Source organism: Ursus maritimus, unplaced genomic scaffold (genome assembly GCF_017311325.1).
Source record: "Ursus maritimus isolate PB19 unplaced genomic scaffold, ASM1731132v1 scaffold_11, whole genome shotgun sequence".
In the NCBI taxonomy this organism is placed as follows: domain Eukaryota; kingdom Metazoa; phylum Chordata; class Mammalia; order Carnivora; family Ursidae; genus Ursus; species Ursus maritimus.
The window spans coordinates 67,630,327-67,646,574 of record NW_024423453.1 but is presented as its reverse complement, the minus strand read 5'-3'; the positions used below and the strand labels follow the sequence as shown (position 1 = coordinate 67,646,574).

Below are 16,248 nucleotides of genomic sequence, written 5' to 3'. Positions count from 1 at the left end.
AACAAATCTTAATATCTCTCTTTAACTCCTCCTAGATCTCCATGTCATCCCATTTCTGTGCCTCTTCGTCACAGCAAAACTCCACGACCATGTTTGTCTGTCTGTCTTACTCCACTGCCCCTCGCCCATCCTCTCTGAGACTGCTGGCCACGCCAATTGGGCTTTTGTTTCTATGACGCCATCAAGGAGACTCTTGTCACCATTGATCCCAAATAGCCTATACCTTGCCAAAACAAAGATGAAATCTAAGTTTGCATCTTACTCAGCCCTTCCTCAGCTTTTGATATGTTCCACCACGCCCTCCCTGAAACACATTCTGCACTTCATTTCTAGGATTCCATACTGACCTAATTTTCCTTCTGTGTCATTGGTCATTCCCTCTGTGTTTCATGTGCTGATTCCACCCCTTCTTCCACTTTTCTCTTCAGAAATGCTAGAGTGCCCCAGGGCTCCCCTCTGCCCCCTTTAATTTGCTTTTTTTAGGCATCCTAATCCCTTCCCATGGCTTTCAGGATCAGCTGTAGATTGTATCAGAAATGTCTAACTTTGGCCCAGAGCTTCCTAGAACACCAGACCTTGTTAGATATCCAGTTGCCGATTCAACAGCTTCACTAGGGTGTTTTCATACGCATTTGGCCACAGCCAAACTCTACATTTCTCCTCCACACCAGATCCTCCAGCCCACTTCTCGGTCGTAGTATGTGCCATTATCATCCACTTGTTCAGGCCAGCTACCTGTTAATCTTCCTCGGTTCCTTTCTTCCACATTCAGCGTATCACTACCTTTCAGCTACCTATCAGAAACCTTTCTGTAAGTCCTCATGTCCCACAGCTCCACTGCTACAACCCTAATGTGATTCCTGCCGAGATTACCAACTCCTACTTCCTAATTGGTCTCCTTACTTCCCTCCTTCCCTAATCCACCCAGCAGCCCACAGAGCAGTCGGAGATAGACCAAATCAGATCGATCATTCTGCTGCTTAAACCCCTCCCATGGCTTTCTGTTAGGCCTTGAATTAAACCCAGACCCCTTCTTTGAAGCCTTCGTTGCCCTTCCTGATCTGAGCCTTGCTCACCATTAGCCTCATATCCCCATCTCCTTCCGTTTCCTGGGCATGGTGGCTTTTTTCCCTGCTGCATCCTGTTTCCATTTTAAGCTTTTGTTCGTTTTCTGCCTTGTTATTGCAGAATGCCTTTCTCCCCCAACATCTTTGCTCCACCACCACTTTCTCATAGTTTTGGTTTCAGCTCAGCTATTGCTTTAGATAGGACACCGTTCTGACCCAAACCAAAGCAGCACTTTAACTTCATCACTTTCCTTTTTCATCTTCTCACTAGCACTTCTTGTACCTGAAACTATATTAATATGTTTTCAGAATTTCAGTCCGGAATGTAATTTCCCCCTATGTCCTGAGCCCTTCGAACAGTATCTGGTATGTGGAAGGAACGTTGTTGGCTGATAGATTTCATAAGACAAAAGAATAAAGCGGTGCATTTTGAATGTTTCGTTTCCCTTGTATATTCCCGTTCTCCATCAGGAAATAGAGAAAAACGATTCTAACTAGGGACCTTTCATTTGTTTTAGCAGCATTTCAAAGTGCTTTAAATTTCTAGGACATTAAACCTACCCCTACCGTGTTCAAACAAGAGTACAAAAAAAAAAAAAAAAAAAAAACCCATTGGAGGTAAATTGTATGACTTCGGGATAACCCATTTCTTTTCTCCATATCTCACACAGAAGAGTTGGCCATGAGCTTTTTATGAATGTTATGTGTTATGTCATAAAGGTTTACATCATCAACCATATCTGGATTTAAAATATTCTGTTATTATGTAACAGTTTGCTTTGTGAATGTATTTAACTGGGAATAGAACCAAGTGTGTGAGCAGATCCACCATCAAACATGGCTTCAAGCTTTTAACTGATACTCCTCCATATGATATCATAAACGGAGGTAATTTTTTACTTTCGTCTGTTGGTGTAATTTTTAAATTGTTACAAGCTCCAAATTAGTGGAAATATGTTAGTCTAAATAGTAAAGGGGGGAAAAACTTGGATAGAGGACTTAATAATTTATGGGTAACAGGACTCTTAAATTGTATGTTACTTGCATGTATCTGGCACTTCTGTCCCTGCCAGTGTCAATTTCATTTGATGACTGCTTGGCTAAAATACTGTTAGCAGAGTTTCCAGAGCACTCTTGGTGCTTCAACCATCTTAACTATTTGGCTTTGTGGTTTTAGCGAACAGCCAGCTTTTAGCTCTAAGGAGGTAAGGTCCCATGAAATCAGGAAAATGTAGCTGGGGAGAGGGTGTGAAGGCGGGTATGTGAGCTGCTGCAGAACATCTGTGTCTTGTCCTGGCCTCCTGGGGAGAGGGTGTATATGGATGGAAGTGACAGGCTAGCTTGGCTTGAACTAGGTATGTTGAGACCTTCATGTGTCATGCAGATAATTTCCAGTGGATTTATTTTTTATTTATTTATTTTTTTAGTAATTCCAGTGAAATTTCCAAAGTGGCAGGTTCTTCTTTCTTACTCCATCTGCAGGATTCAGTGCTTTCCTCTGTACTCCTTACAATTGCTTAGACTGCCCTCTCCAACATTTTTGTGCTCAACTTCTTTCCCTTTCCAGTTTGATTTGCTGAGGCTGTCTCAGGTTAAGGACTCTAAAAGAGAGTCCTTAAGCTCCCCAGAAAGAATCCTTTTCAAGAGTTGTGTAAACAGCCCCCAAATAACTGGGGACGTGATTTGCACGGGTGCTTTTTTAAAGCTTTTCCCCACCTACTCCCGACTTCTGTCATGTGCGTGGCCTGACTAATCACAGTATTGAGCCAGGCTGTAGCTACATGTCTACACGTACCACCCAGCTGTTCTCTGTGCTCAGGTTAAAAACTGAGGGAGGAGCAGAGGAGAAACTAGGGTGATGGCAGCACCCAAAATACTCAAACTGAAAATTCGTGATTCAAGGGAGAAGAGGCTCTGCTACACTCATTTATTACCTCTGATCTTCAAAAAGCCTTTATGTATTTAATCCTGGATGCAGTGGTTCTAGGTCTAGAATAGAGACACTGTGTTTGATTTCATCTATAATATCCTTCAAGTCTCTGTATTTTAACAGGGCAGTCCTGTACTGTATCGAAATGTTAATTCTTTAAGGGAGCGAATGTCTGCCTTCCAGTCAGCTTTTCACTGCATAAAGGAGAATGAAAACATGACCGACTGTCCTGGACTCTCAGAGGCAGAAGAAGAGTTCAAGACCGCAGGCTCGAGTGAGTAGAAAGAATTTAGTTCGTTTGTGACTTCTGTATTTATTCAGACAAGGCTGTGAGGTATGAAAAAGATTTAGTTCCACAGTGTGAAGGCAGTCTTTTCTGAGCAGAGCTGTATTTTTAAATGGAGCCTAACACTTAAAATTTGGGAAATTTCACACAAAAATGTGGAATTCTGGTTTGTCTTGGAAAAAAACTGATTTTTCAGGCATTCCCGAGCCTACAGTTCCACATGGCCACAGTTGAGTTTTAAGTGTTAACATGTCAGAGCTGGTTGGCTTGTTTCATCTGTAGAATAAGGGCATGTAACAAATTTTAGCGTGTAAACCCTGATTTTTAGAGGTTTATTATTAAGCGTGGCAAGCATTTCTATGAATACCAAACACCCAACCCTGATGTTATAAACAGATATATCTAATCTGACATCTTAATAGCCTGTCCTCTTCTTTACCATAACTTGTAGATTGTAATCCATTTGGTTACTTTTCCTTGTCACTTCTGATTTTCCAGTCACAAGGCATTTGAAACACCAGAATTAGACAAAATCTTGGCATTACCAAAATTGTCATAACCATTCCTCTGGTGCTTTAATGATTTTGCTTTGGGTTTCTTGAACCATCTTCAAGTACCTTGCAGCACCTCCTCACGAACAGTGCACTGGTACTCAAGACAAGTCCAGTTCATCTACCTCTCCCATGCGTGACCCACTCCGACATACTCGTTTGTATTTGTAGTTTATAACTTACCTGTTTTTCACTTCTGGACCTGCATTTTAAAATATTTTACTGACATGATTGCTCTAGTTCTGCAGATGATTAAATTCTCTTTGGGAAGAACTGAGGCACATTTTGGCTGTGTGTTTCATAAAATCATACACAGTCAAAGCAGAACCAGTATTAGAACATAACCACATCCTTTAAAATGTTCAAAAAGGGGCCCCTGGGTGACTCAGTCAGTTAAGCTTCTGCCTTTGACTCAGGTCATGATCCTGGGGTCCTGGGATTGAGTCCTGCGTTGGATTTCCTGCTGAGGGGGGAGCCTACGTCTTCCTCTCCTTCTGCCCCTCCACCTGCTCATATGTGCTCTCTCTCTCCCAAATACATAAATCTTTAAAAAAAAAAAGTTCAAAAGAAAAGGTTTCATTGTAAATTTTAAAGAAATGAAAATGTATATTAGCATATCTTTGTATATTTTCAAAGTCAAGAAAAAAATTTTAATAATGTTTATTATCCTTTTAGTAGTGATGTTCTCTTACCTTTCAGTTAGATTTCTTCTGAATAGGAAAATGTACTTTTAATTGATAAAGTATTTAGATTCAAGCATTACATTTTACTGAAATTATTATGTGCAAAACTTAAAAGTGATACAGTAAAAGAAAATATTTTTGCCTGTGTTACGTTTTTATTTTGTTTTGTATATATAGCCAAAAAGGAAGGTCTTGGTGAATGTCAAGAGTCTGACTTCCCTGCAAACTTATCATCCAAACGTCGAAGGATATCCTCTCAGAGCAACTTTGATGAAAATCTAACTGATGCAGTTAATCTCCAGACACTCAGTAGTGCCGTTTCTCATAGTGCTGTTGAAACTGCTCCTGCAGATTTTTCTGAGGTAATTCACTGACCAGAATCCTAGGAAAATGAAGCTTTGGTTTTCCAGCTAGACGGTTTTAAGACTGTCAGAACCCTTTTTCAGTTATGGTATCTTGTATTTTTATATTGTAGCTGAGTTTTAAATTATGCTGTGTGTGTATGTGTCTCCTACTTGTTAAAATTTTTTTTTATTGTTGGTTAGCTTATTGGTTAGACAGTTTTGATTAGCATGTTGCTTTTGGTTACGAAAAACTCTCAATGAAAACATTAAGCCCAGTGGTCTTTTGCTTGTGAGGTATTGTTCTCGATACTGATGGTATCACCGTGAGAAAATCATGGCCCTGCCCTTGAGCAGCTTTTAGTCCACTGGAGGAGGCAGACACAGGAGCATATTATTTACACAATTGGCAAATGAGTTGAAGATTCTATATGGGCTGTGCAGCTCAGGTCTGGGGGTCTTGCACTTTGGCCTTTCTGCCCCTAACTGGTTTAATACTGGCTGGGAAGCAGGGTGCTATTTAGCAATTTCTCCTTTGCTCTGCTCCCTTCTTTCAAGTAGGTATAGGGATTTTTGTTGTTTGTAGCTACCTAAAGCCTGTTAAGGTTGTCAAATGATCATAAGCTATGTGAATTAAATACTAGTACTGAGGATCCTTGACCTTCCCTCACATGTAAACAGGAAGCTGGTTCTCTCATTGCTGGCTTTCCTTGCTTTAGTTCTGGTGTGACACAACTGGTTCCCATATCTTTAGTCAGAGGACACACCTGACACCATTAGATCTGAAACTTTATTTCTGTGACTTCTTCGTCACAAAGATTCAGTACATATCCTGTTGATCTTATTTGGACTGGCATAATAAATATTTGATAGTAAGATTCCTCGGGGTCCAATAGGTTTCATTTGTAGCTTAGAGTCACTTATAATCTCTGCTCCCTCTGCTTTTTTCTAGTTGATATAAAGTCATCATCTTGCAAAACCAATAGTTTCTCATCAGACCTTTGATTGTTTGGACATACACCATGATTTAGAAATGGTGTCCACATTAATAAGAATGTGTTTTCTATCCTAGCGATTAATAGTTTTCTTATCCTAGTTATATTAATACTTTTTAAAATAATTACATAACCTTTTTTGTTATTTGTTTTTTTAAGATTTATTTATTTATTTTGGAGAGAGGGGATGGGGGAGAGCATGAGTGGGAGGGGTAGAGTCAGAGGGAGAGAGAATCTCAAGCAGACGCCACACTGAGCACTGAGCCCGACATAGGACTCCATTTCACGACCGTGAGATCATGACCTGAACCGAAACCACGAGTTGAATGCTTAACTGACTGCCACCCAGACACCCCCATTTTTCGTTATTTTTGAGAATTTCCTCTTTAAAATTAATCCGTATAGTTTTCTAGACTTCAAACAGTAAGCAACAAAAACGTGCCCTATAAACTTCCTAGGGAGCTGAAATTTGTTTAGTAGGATGTTTAGGCTGCAGTTAACAATGCGTACTCTGTTTTTAGTTCAATTCCTGTATGCTTTCCTAACAGCTAGATGATGATTGGTTGGTTGAACATCAGATTTCTAGATAATCTGTAATGCTTAAATCTTTATAAAGGTCTCAGTACTCCTGTAAGTAATAAGATTTAATATTTCTTTAATTTTATCCCCCCCCAAGAAATCTTTTGAATCTGGTTTAACACACTCTGGATATTTAGTTGGAGAGTCTGTTTCACTTTCCGAGCTCACGGAGGCTTCAAGTGGTAAGTATTTAATCTTTCCTTAGTACCTATGCCTGTTCATCTCTTGAAACATGTTCAGTAGACATTTATGGTTGGCTTACCTAGGTGCTAAACTTTGGGAAAACTGAAGCAGTGCCCTACATTTTAAAAGCTCTCAGTCTAGTAGAAATGTTTCAGAATTCTTATTATATGAGAGATGACTTTTTTTTCTTAAACTGCCACTGATAAGAGTTAGTGAAATATTTCCAAGTTGACAGAATCTATTATAAAAAAAAACAGGATGTCTGAACATGTAATGTATTTTGTAAGAGAAAACACTACATGTGTGTTGTGTTTCTTTTGGTTTGGTTTTGGTTTTGTTTTTTTGGTTTTTAAGTGTGTGGAAAGGGACCAGCATTCAAAATTTTCCCCAAATCAGTATGCTTGTATTGAGTGAAAGTCACCAGTAAGGTTTTAGGTTTATCATCACCTACCTGTGTCTTTATCTTTAAAGTAAAACTTAAAGACATATCGTTAGGTCTTGCTTTTTTATCCATTCTGAGAGCCTCTGCCTTTCATGGGGGTATTTGTTCCATTGACCTTTCAAGTCATTACTCATATGGTTACATTTATAAATCTACCATTTTTTCATGCATTTTTCTGTTCTGATTTTTGTTCCTCTTTTTCACTTCTCCTGTCTTTTTGGGGTTTATTTGAAATATTCTTTTTGGAAATCCACTTATCCATTACCTTTTATTTATTTTTTAATATTTGTTTAAAAATTTTTTTAAAGCTCTAATCCTCACGTGGGGTTCGAACTCATGACCCTGAGATCAAGAGTTGGGTGCTCTACTGACTGAGCCAGCCAGATGCCCCTACCCATTACCTTTTAAACTATACCTCATTGCGTCTTTTTTGTTAAGGTTACCCTAGGGATTGCAAGATACATCCTTAACCTTTCACAGTCTACTTAGAGTTAATGTTGTACAACTTCATGTAAAAGACAGTGTGATACAATGATTTATAGAAAATATGTATTGTTTATCTAAATGATTATTTATTGAATGAATAAATATAAAAAATATTCAGATGACCAAATACGCAGTTTTCAGATAGACCTGGTCTTCATCCGTGGTTCCTGAAAATACTTCACAGCTATAAAGGTGACATGGGTGTCTTACCACTACTAACGAAGGTGCCTTTGGACCCCACCCAGGGGTGGGGGCTGGTTGCCAGGATTGTGATTGGAGGGTGGAACTTTAAGCCCCACCCCTGACTTCTGAGGGGGGGACAGGGTCTGGAGGTTGAATCAGCCAATGACATTATTGGTCATGCCCAAGGAATGAAGCTTCCATAAAAACTCAGAAACACAGGGTTCAGAGAGCATCCTGGTTGGTGAAGACATGGAAATGTGGGGAGAGCGTTACTTCTAGAGAGGTCATGAAAGCTCTGTGTCTTTTCCCCAGACCTCTCCTTTGTTCTCTTCCTCTGGCTGTTGATTCCTATCCTTTCTCATTTCCTTTAATAAACTGGTAAACAGTGTTGCCCTGAGTTCTGTGAGCTGTTCTGGCAAATTAAAAGAACATTGAGGAGGTCCTGAGAATCTCTTGATTGAAAGCCACTCAGTCAGAAGTTTAGGTAACAGTCTGGACTTGTGACTGGTATCTGAAGTCCAAGGAGGAAGTTGTTGGAACCTCCAGTCTGTAGCACGTCGGTCAGAAGCACAGGTGACAGCCCAGGACTTGCGACTGGTGGTATCTTAAATGGGGGGTGGGGGATGCTCTTGTAGGACTGAGCCCTTGACCTGTGGAACCTGATACTGTCTCTGGGTGGTGTCAGACTTGGGTTGAATTCTTGGACACCTTGCTGGTGTCTGGGAATTGCTTGGTGGCATTGTGTGTGGGAGAATTCCCTCCCCCCATGTTGGAATTGGGTCCTGGGACCCAAAAAGAGTTGGTGTTAGGGGAAATAGATCTAGACAGTTTGTAAAATAGTTTCTATTTCCTATCCACCCACCCATGTCTTTTATGGTCCTTTACACTATAGATATGCTCTATATTACTTTTATATTCCTTTTAAATCCCGTAATGTTTTTGCTTTACACAATGTATGTTTCATGCAATATTTTTCTTTTATATCAACATACATACACATAAATAATTAGATATAATTCAAAATTGAACTGGGCCTCATGCATTTGTATTTGCTAAATCGGGCAGCCCTCCCCATGAATGACTGCGATAAAGTTCCCTGGTGCCCCTTTGTCATCCCTGGCTGCTTCTGTCACCAAGAGAACGAAAGATGTCTGAAGCAAATGGCCTGGGCCACTCTCCACCACACACATGCTGCTCTGAACAAGCATGCCCCCCAACTTTTCCTTCTGTTACAGTAGATCCTCTGCTCTGATCCAAGGCCAACCCCTTCAGAATGGTCCCTTCCCTCTTTGAGGACCTTCTGTCTGAGGTGTCCCTTCTTTTCTGAGTTGTTCATTTCTCCCATTAACATACAATGTGCTGTATTATCTCCCATCTTAAACTGGCCCTTGTCCCAGGATTTCCTTCTAGTCAAAACCCCATTTCCTTGCTTTCCTCTATGGCAAAGCTCCGTTTAAGAGCAGATCGTGCTCTGTCTCCTCACCTCCCATTCTCGCTTGCTCCAGCTCCAAACGGGCCTTGGTCACCACTTCATTGCTGTCCTATTAGTCACTCTCAGCAGACCCTCTCCTCAGGGTCCCAGCATGGCAGGCAGAACTGCCAGTGCCCTCCTGGGAGAAACCATTTCTTCACTGGGCATTGGGACACCATTCTCTCTTGTTTTCCCCTGTTTTCCTGACCGTTCCTTATTTGTCTGTTTTCTTTATGCCTTCTTTTCCATCCTTTAACCTTTAAACATTTGATTGCCCTGGGTTTAGTGCTCAGATTTTTTCTCTCTGCGCTCACTCCCTAGGTGATTGTGGGCATTCCCACATTAAATGCCATCTGCATGCTGTTGACTTCAAAATTTAAATACCTGTCCTTGGCCTCTTCCCTGAACTCTTAAGTGCCCAATGGCCTTTTCTGGTCTCCACAGAAATGTCTAATAAACATCTCAGACTTAACATACTCAAAAAGGTCTTGACTATTTTCCCTTCCCCAGTCTGCTCATCTCTGTTTTTTTTTTTTTTTTTAAATCTCAATAAATGATCCTACCATTCACCCAGTTGCTTGCATCAAAAACCTTGGAGTAACCTTGGCCACCTCCCTTTTAAAAGTTAAACTTCCAGGGGCGCCTGACTGTCTCGGTCTGTTAAGTATCCGGCTCTGATTTCAGCTCGGGTCATGATCTCAGGGTCGTGAGATTGAGCCCGTGTTGAGCTCCACACTCAGTGGGAAGTCTTCTTGAGATTCTCTTTCTCCTTCCCCCCCCCCACCTCTCTCGCTTTCTCTCTCTCTCTCAAATAAATAAATCTTAAAAAAAAAAAAAGTTAAACTTCAGTCCCATTAACAAATGCTGTTGGCTTTATCTTGATGATATATCAAATGTCTAAGCACTTCCTACCCCCTCACTATTACCACTCTGGTCCAGGCTCCCACCTTCTCTTGCCTAGATTGTTTTGTGTCTCCTCTTATGTGATTGTCCTGCTTCCATCCTTGCCGACCCCCTTTTCAGAGTGTTCTACATGGTGTCCAGGGTACTCTTTTTAAAATGCTAGTTACCACTGGCTCATTCCCCTTCTCCAAATCTTTGATTGACCTCCCAGCCTTACTTAGAATAGTACCCAGTCCCCACCTGTCCTAGTCCTTACCCTTCTCTTGGAGCTTCTTAGTTCTCTCTTCCTTGCTCATGCTGTTGCAGCCACACTGGCCTTGTTCTACCTCTGTGTGCCCGGTTCATTTCCATCTCAGATCTCTGCACGTGGCTTCATGCATGTAAGGTTCTTCCCTAGATATATGCGTGGCTCACTTCCTCATTTCATTCAGATGCCTGCTTGATCCCTGAACACCTCAAAACAGCAACTCCACCCTCCCACTTTATCTTGCCATGTCCCCTTAATTTTGACATTATTTCCTTTAAAGGCATATATTAACTACTTGTTACCTATACATTTCTTTAACTTTTTATTTGGCGGTGACTGTAGAGTCACATGCAGTTGTACAAAATCATATCTAAAGGGACCCAGTGTCGTCCCCACCAAGTTCCCCAGGGGGTACCATCTTGGGTAGCGGTAATACAGTGTCACAAGCAGGAAATTGACACTGATACAATCCACTGACTTTTTTTCAGATTCCACCAGTTTCACGTGCACTTATTTGTGTGTATATTTAGTTCCATGTAATTTTATCACGTGGAGACTCATGTGATCACCCTGCAGACAAGATAGAGAACAGTTCCAGAACAGGGGTCCCTCATGCTGTGCTCCCCTTTAGTAGCCATAGCTCCCTCTCTCCTCCTACCCCTCCCAGGTGTTTTATATTGTCTGTCCCTGTAATATGGGAGATGTGTGTGTGTTGTTATTCATCATTGTCTCTCTAACACCTAGAAAAGAATGCCTGTCACAACATAAGTGCCCAATATATATTTGTTAAATGTCGATCATAAAGAAGTGCTTTCTTGTGAGAAAAAAATATGTGGGAGGAAGCCTTGCTTTGTTTGAGGGCACACACAGCATATAAAATTTTTGATTTAATCATCTTTCTTCTCACATCCCACCTCTCCCTCCTGCCTCCCTTGTGCGCTGAAATGCCTCTGACTCCAGCAGTGAAATGGGTCCTCCTTCGTTGCTCAACTCCGGTTAGTTTTCTGGTGCGAGGCACTGGGGTCATGAGTGGAGGCAGACCAGCAGTAGCTGTTTCATGGGTACTGGCTTAGATCCGTGGGAGCCCAAACTCCTTGCTTACCTTTACCCTCAGTAGTTAGATTTGAATCGAAAGTAATGGCCAGCGCCACTTCTCTTCTTCATATATCCAAATGAAATTTCAGATGTCGTTCCCTAAGCAGGATATATTAGGGTCACGTTTCTTATAGCGTGTTACTCTCTTTGCAGATACATAATATTTTTGGTGTAGAACAGCCAGATTCAGGTGTCTTCTACCTCCCTTGTTTGCATGTTTCCTTTGAAGGAGTCAAGGTTGCTGAGTGTGTAGAGGGCAAAAGATCGAGGGGTGCTGTTTCACTTGACAACTTTGCAGAAGTGAGCACAGACACCGCTCCCGAAGTCAGGTCACCGGTCACTCCATGGTGTAAGAGGGGCGTTCCGTCCCCTGAGACCTCTGTACTTCGTTCTGTGCTAAAGAAACCCTCTGTTAAGCTGTTTCCTGAAGGCCTGCAGGTAAGTTTAGAGCTACTTTTCCTAAAGCAAACTGAATAAATATTCATTTTGGCTTAAAGCAATTCTTACAAATTGTTGTATGTGTCATACTGGTTTCAAAGGAGATATCTTGCCCTACATGTTGTCCCCTCCTTTCTTACTTAGAGCACTGTGCAGAGTTCCTTCCTTTCTTTCTAAACTCAGTATGAAATATAACTTGTAGAATTTAATATATGTAGACTGTATTTTATAAGAGTTTCATAGTTATTAATGTATGTTAAATTATTTCCACCTAAAAAATTTGGTCTTAGAGATAGCTTTTTAATAAGCATTTATGTTTCTCTGAACTCAGCTCGTATGAGCTAAGAGTAGGTTGCTGGGAATTAGCTGGCTCTTCTTGAGTTTTTTTTTGGTTTTTGTTTGTTTGTTTGTTTTTGTTTTTTTTTTAAAGTGTGCGTGCACACGAGTTGTGGCAGGGAGGGGTAGAGGGAGACGAGGAGAGAGAATCTTAAGCAGGCTCCGTGCTCAGCACAGAGCCTGACGCGGGGCTCAATCTCACGACCCTGAGATCATAACCTGAGTTGGATGCTTAATGGACTGAGCCACCCAGGCGCCCCTTATTGAGTACTTTCTATGGACAGTTCTGGCATATATCATGTAGCAGCACTAGTACTCCAAGGAGAATATTAGCCCCATTTTAAGTAAACTTAGGCTTGAGGTTATTAAATGAACCCAGATAAATCTGATACTGAAATCCATGGCAGGGTGTAAATGCTCTGAGAGGTTGAGAGCATGGGCTCTGAAGTCCCAAGTGCCTGGTTTCAGATCCTCACTCTGAAGTTTAAGAGCTGGGCAAATTATATAACCTTTTTGTACCCTGGTTTCCTTATCTCTGAAAGGACAACATTAATAACTACCTTACAGGGTGATTTGAGCATTAACTGGGATAACAATATGAAATTAGCACCAGTGCCTGACAAATGACAAGTAATTTTTTTTTTCAGTCCACAGGCATTTAAATGTATAATCATGCCTACACATCTGTTTCTAAAGCCAAAATGAACTAGACCGCCTTCTATCTGCATGAATAGTTATGGTCAATGGTTATTTTAAATGTTTAACAGTTCTTCTGGTTAAAGAGCTGATGTGGGTCTCTATGCAGCATTGCTTGTTCATATCTTGTATTTGTTTCATCTTCTCAGACTTAGCATCTTCATGATCCATATAACCCTTACTGATTAACAGCATTACATAGCAAACATCAAGTCCTACCACTAAAATTATACGTAGACTTTTATAATTGATGATCTTTTTCCTAAGCTCTCCAGAGTTTATAGGTGTATACAGTTTGAGTTGTTTGTTAATTTTCGTGGTGGTTTTAATTAAAGATAGCCTAAAAGTTCACAAGAATTTTGTTTCCTACATTCACTGACTTTGGAAATATTGATATGGGCATTTTCCTGGTCAGGAAGATGAAATGGACTTAAGAGAGAGTTGCTCAAGGAGGTTTGTTTGGGGCAGGACAGTTGCTTAGAGAAGGTGCTGCTCCTGGAACGGGTGCACTGAGAACACGGACTGGTCTGGGGTTCAGGAAGCAGGCGATGATTTGGAGGTGACTCATGGAGCCCACGGCCTGGGCTTCCTCCTGGGTCACTCCAGTGGCCCTGCATTGAGTGTGGCCCTGTCTGGTACTCCAGGACTTGCATTGACTGCCCCCGTCCCCAGCTTGCCAACTCTCTAAGCTTTTGGGGAAGTAGAGAGGGACAGATAGTAGTACCTTCTTTCCTGGTTCCTAACTCAAGAATATAGTAATGTGGACAGGAGGTTTACACACCTATAAAAGGTGTGATTCCCATAATTAAAAGACAAAACACAATTCTTATACCTATAGATAGCCTGCCTCATTTGATACCATCTGTGGTATGTGATAACTCTAGCCGCTCACATTTTCCTTGTCTTCATTTGCCAGATGAAAAATGATGGAATGAATTTAGCCTATGGATCTCTGTTCTTTAATCTTGGCCTAAAATACTATTTACTCTGTTATGGATCTCTGTTCTTTAATCTTGGCCCTAAAACACTATTTACTAAAGTAATGTTTAGGGCATCCCATTTTTCCTGTGGCTCATGTCGTTAAGCCAGAACAATTATGAAAGTAAATGTAATCTGCAACACTATATAATATCTATCCTTGGCAGACAGGGCTTCAGAGTGGCCCCTTTAGTGACCGTGCATATGCATTTGTATATGTAAGATTATTCATTGATGTTTATTTTGTTTAGGAACACTGTGACAATCTCTGTGATGATGGGACTCATCCAAGCTTAATCTCAAATCTTGCAAACTGTTGCAAAGAACAAAAAGCAGGTAAGAAATTTACATTTGTTTTGAAGCCTGAGGATATAATTTTCTTCTGAAATATCTGATCTAGTATGTGGTATTTCCAATGATCTGCTAAATGCTTTGATGCTTCTCACATTACATGGGAATGAAGCATAGTTGGTTGGAATCTCTTTGGAGAGCCTCACAGTTGGTCTGTCCATTTCATCTGCCCATTTGTGCTTAATGGTAATACTTGTAAAGGAAATCGATATTCCAATTTTGTAAACTTCTAAGATATTCATGCAAAATTTACTTTAAAATCTATTATCATATTTTAGAACTACTGCTTACCTTTTCCACTTTGAATTTCTTTTTTCTACAAACTGTATTTTCTATTACACAAATAAGAGGTGAATCTAATCATGTTAGAAGATTCTAGGATATGCATTTTTAGATAAAAAATATAGCCTAATTTTTTTATCTACCCATTTATTACCTATAGAAGGTCAAGAAAATTTCAAAGTGCCAGCTTTTCTAAATATCAGGAAGAGGAAGAGAGTTACTTTTGGAGAGGATCTAAGCCCTGAGGTGTTTGATGAGTCTTTGCCAGCAAATACTCCGTTGCGTAAAGGAGGAACACCTGTCCGCAGAAAGGATTTAAGTAGTATCAGTCCCCTGCTACTTGAGCAATCACCAGTTCCTGTGCAGTTGCAGTTATCACAACCAAATTTTGATGACAAGGGGGAGAATCTTGTAAGTGTGAAAAATGTGGAACAAACTTGCTTCTATTTTCATCAGACCTCACCTGTTTTGTGTGAACAATAATTATGCTTCGAAATCATGAAATGGACTAAATGATATATCATGGTATAAATTAATGCTTTTTTCTAGATAGTTTTTTCCCCCCACCCTGTGCTCATCACGACAGGTGCACGGGGTATTAGCCATGTTCTCATAATTGCATGACTCCTTGTACATAGCATATTTCATGGACCCTAAATACTGTTGACTGTAAGATGTACCATCGTTTTATGTACCACCAAGAAAAGAGGCTGGAACTTAAGCTATCACACACCATGAATTGTAGGATGTACTCAGATTTCAGAGGTGTGAAGATGTGAGAGAGCAGCAACCTTAGAACTGATACACTGTACATATAAACTTTTTTCCTCTAAGATGAATTTCTGTAGGTAGAATTATTGGATGAAAAAACAGGAATTTTTTTTACCTTTTTGATAAATATTGCTGAGTATCCAGAAAGTATACCAATTTGGACTTAAAGGCAGCATAGATGGTTTTCATTTACCACACTTGATAAACCTTGCATTTTAACCGTACTTTTTTTAATAGCTTGATAGAAAAAGATGACTTGAAAACTTTTAGTTTACTAATGAGGTTTGAACATTTTTCATAGGTTTATAAGCCATTTTAATTTCTTCTCTAGAGAATTGTCTGCTAATCTTTACCCATTTTTGTATTGGGACCATCATTCATTCTCACCCTTGCCTATTACACTTTGAAATAAAAATATTCCACTTTCAGCCAAGGTGGAGTAACAGAGACCTAATTTATGTTTTCACAAGAAACAACTAAGAAAAAAAAAAACAAAACAGAAAATATACAAAACAGTGGTTCTCAGACATTGAACATCAGGAAGCACAGGATAGTAATCCCCAAGAGGGGGGTAACAAATGAGGCAAGCTGTACAGGAACTTACTGCCTGGGCTGGACTTCCAGGCCACAGCACAGGAAGGGTTTACCTTGGTGGAGCCTGACAGTCTCCATGAGTTGAGAAAATGGAGCTGGGGTCTGGGAAAGCAAAGGAGGCTAGAACTCATGGCAAAGGACAGAAGAGAGAGCTGCAAAGAGAGCTCTGGAGATCTGCAGGGTGTCTCACTTGAGCCTGTAGCTGAGTACTGGTCATTGTGTGCTTGTGAATAAACTGCCTGATGCCAGGGAAAGGGCTACCCAAATGGAGCAGAGGGAACAATCCCTAGATCTTACAGAGGGTCAGGAAGTGTTCCCACCAACCTGAGTGATAGAAAAACCGTATAATTCAGAGGGCAT

The 16,248-nt window shown here is 40.5% G+C and overlaps 1 protein-coding gene across 1 annotated transcript in view; it reads left to right on the top strand.

The window, feature by feature from the left end:
• The window catches only part of CDCA2 (cell division cycle associated 2), a 49,766-nt gene that overhangs the window by 10,237 nt on the left and 23,281 nt on the right, over positions 1 to 16,248 (top strand). Inside the window, exons 5-10 of the mRNA XM_040626489.1 lie at positions 3,121 to 3,271; positions 4,695 to 4,879; positions 6,530 to 6,614; positions 11,672 to 11,880; positions 14,142 to 14,226; positions 14,684 to 14,934. Of these exons, the coding sequence (XP_040482423.1) occupies positions 3,121 to 3,271; positions 4,695 to 4,879; positions 6,530 to 6,614; positions 11,672 to 11,880; positions 14,142 to 14,226; positions 14,684 to 14,934 (966 nt within the window). The remainder of the gene's footprint in view (positions 1 to 3,120; positions 3,272 to 4,694; positions 4,880 to 6,529; positions 6,615 to 11,671; positions 11,881 to 14,141; positions 14,227 to 14,683; positions 14,935 to 16,248) is intronic.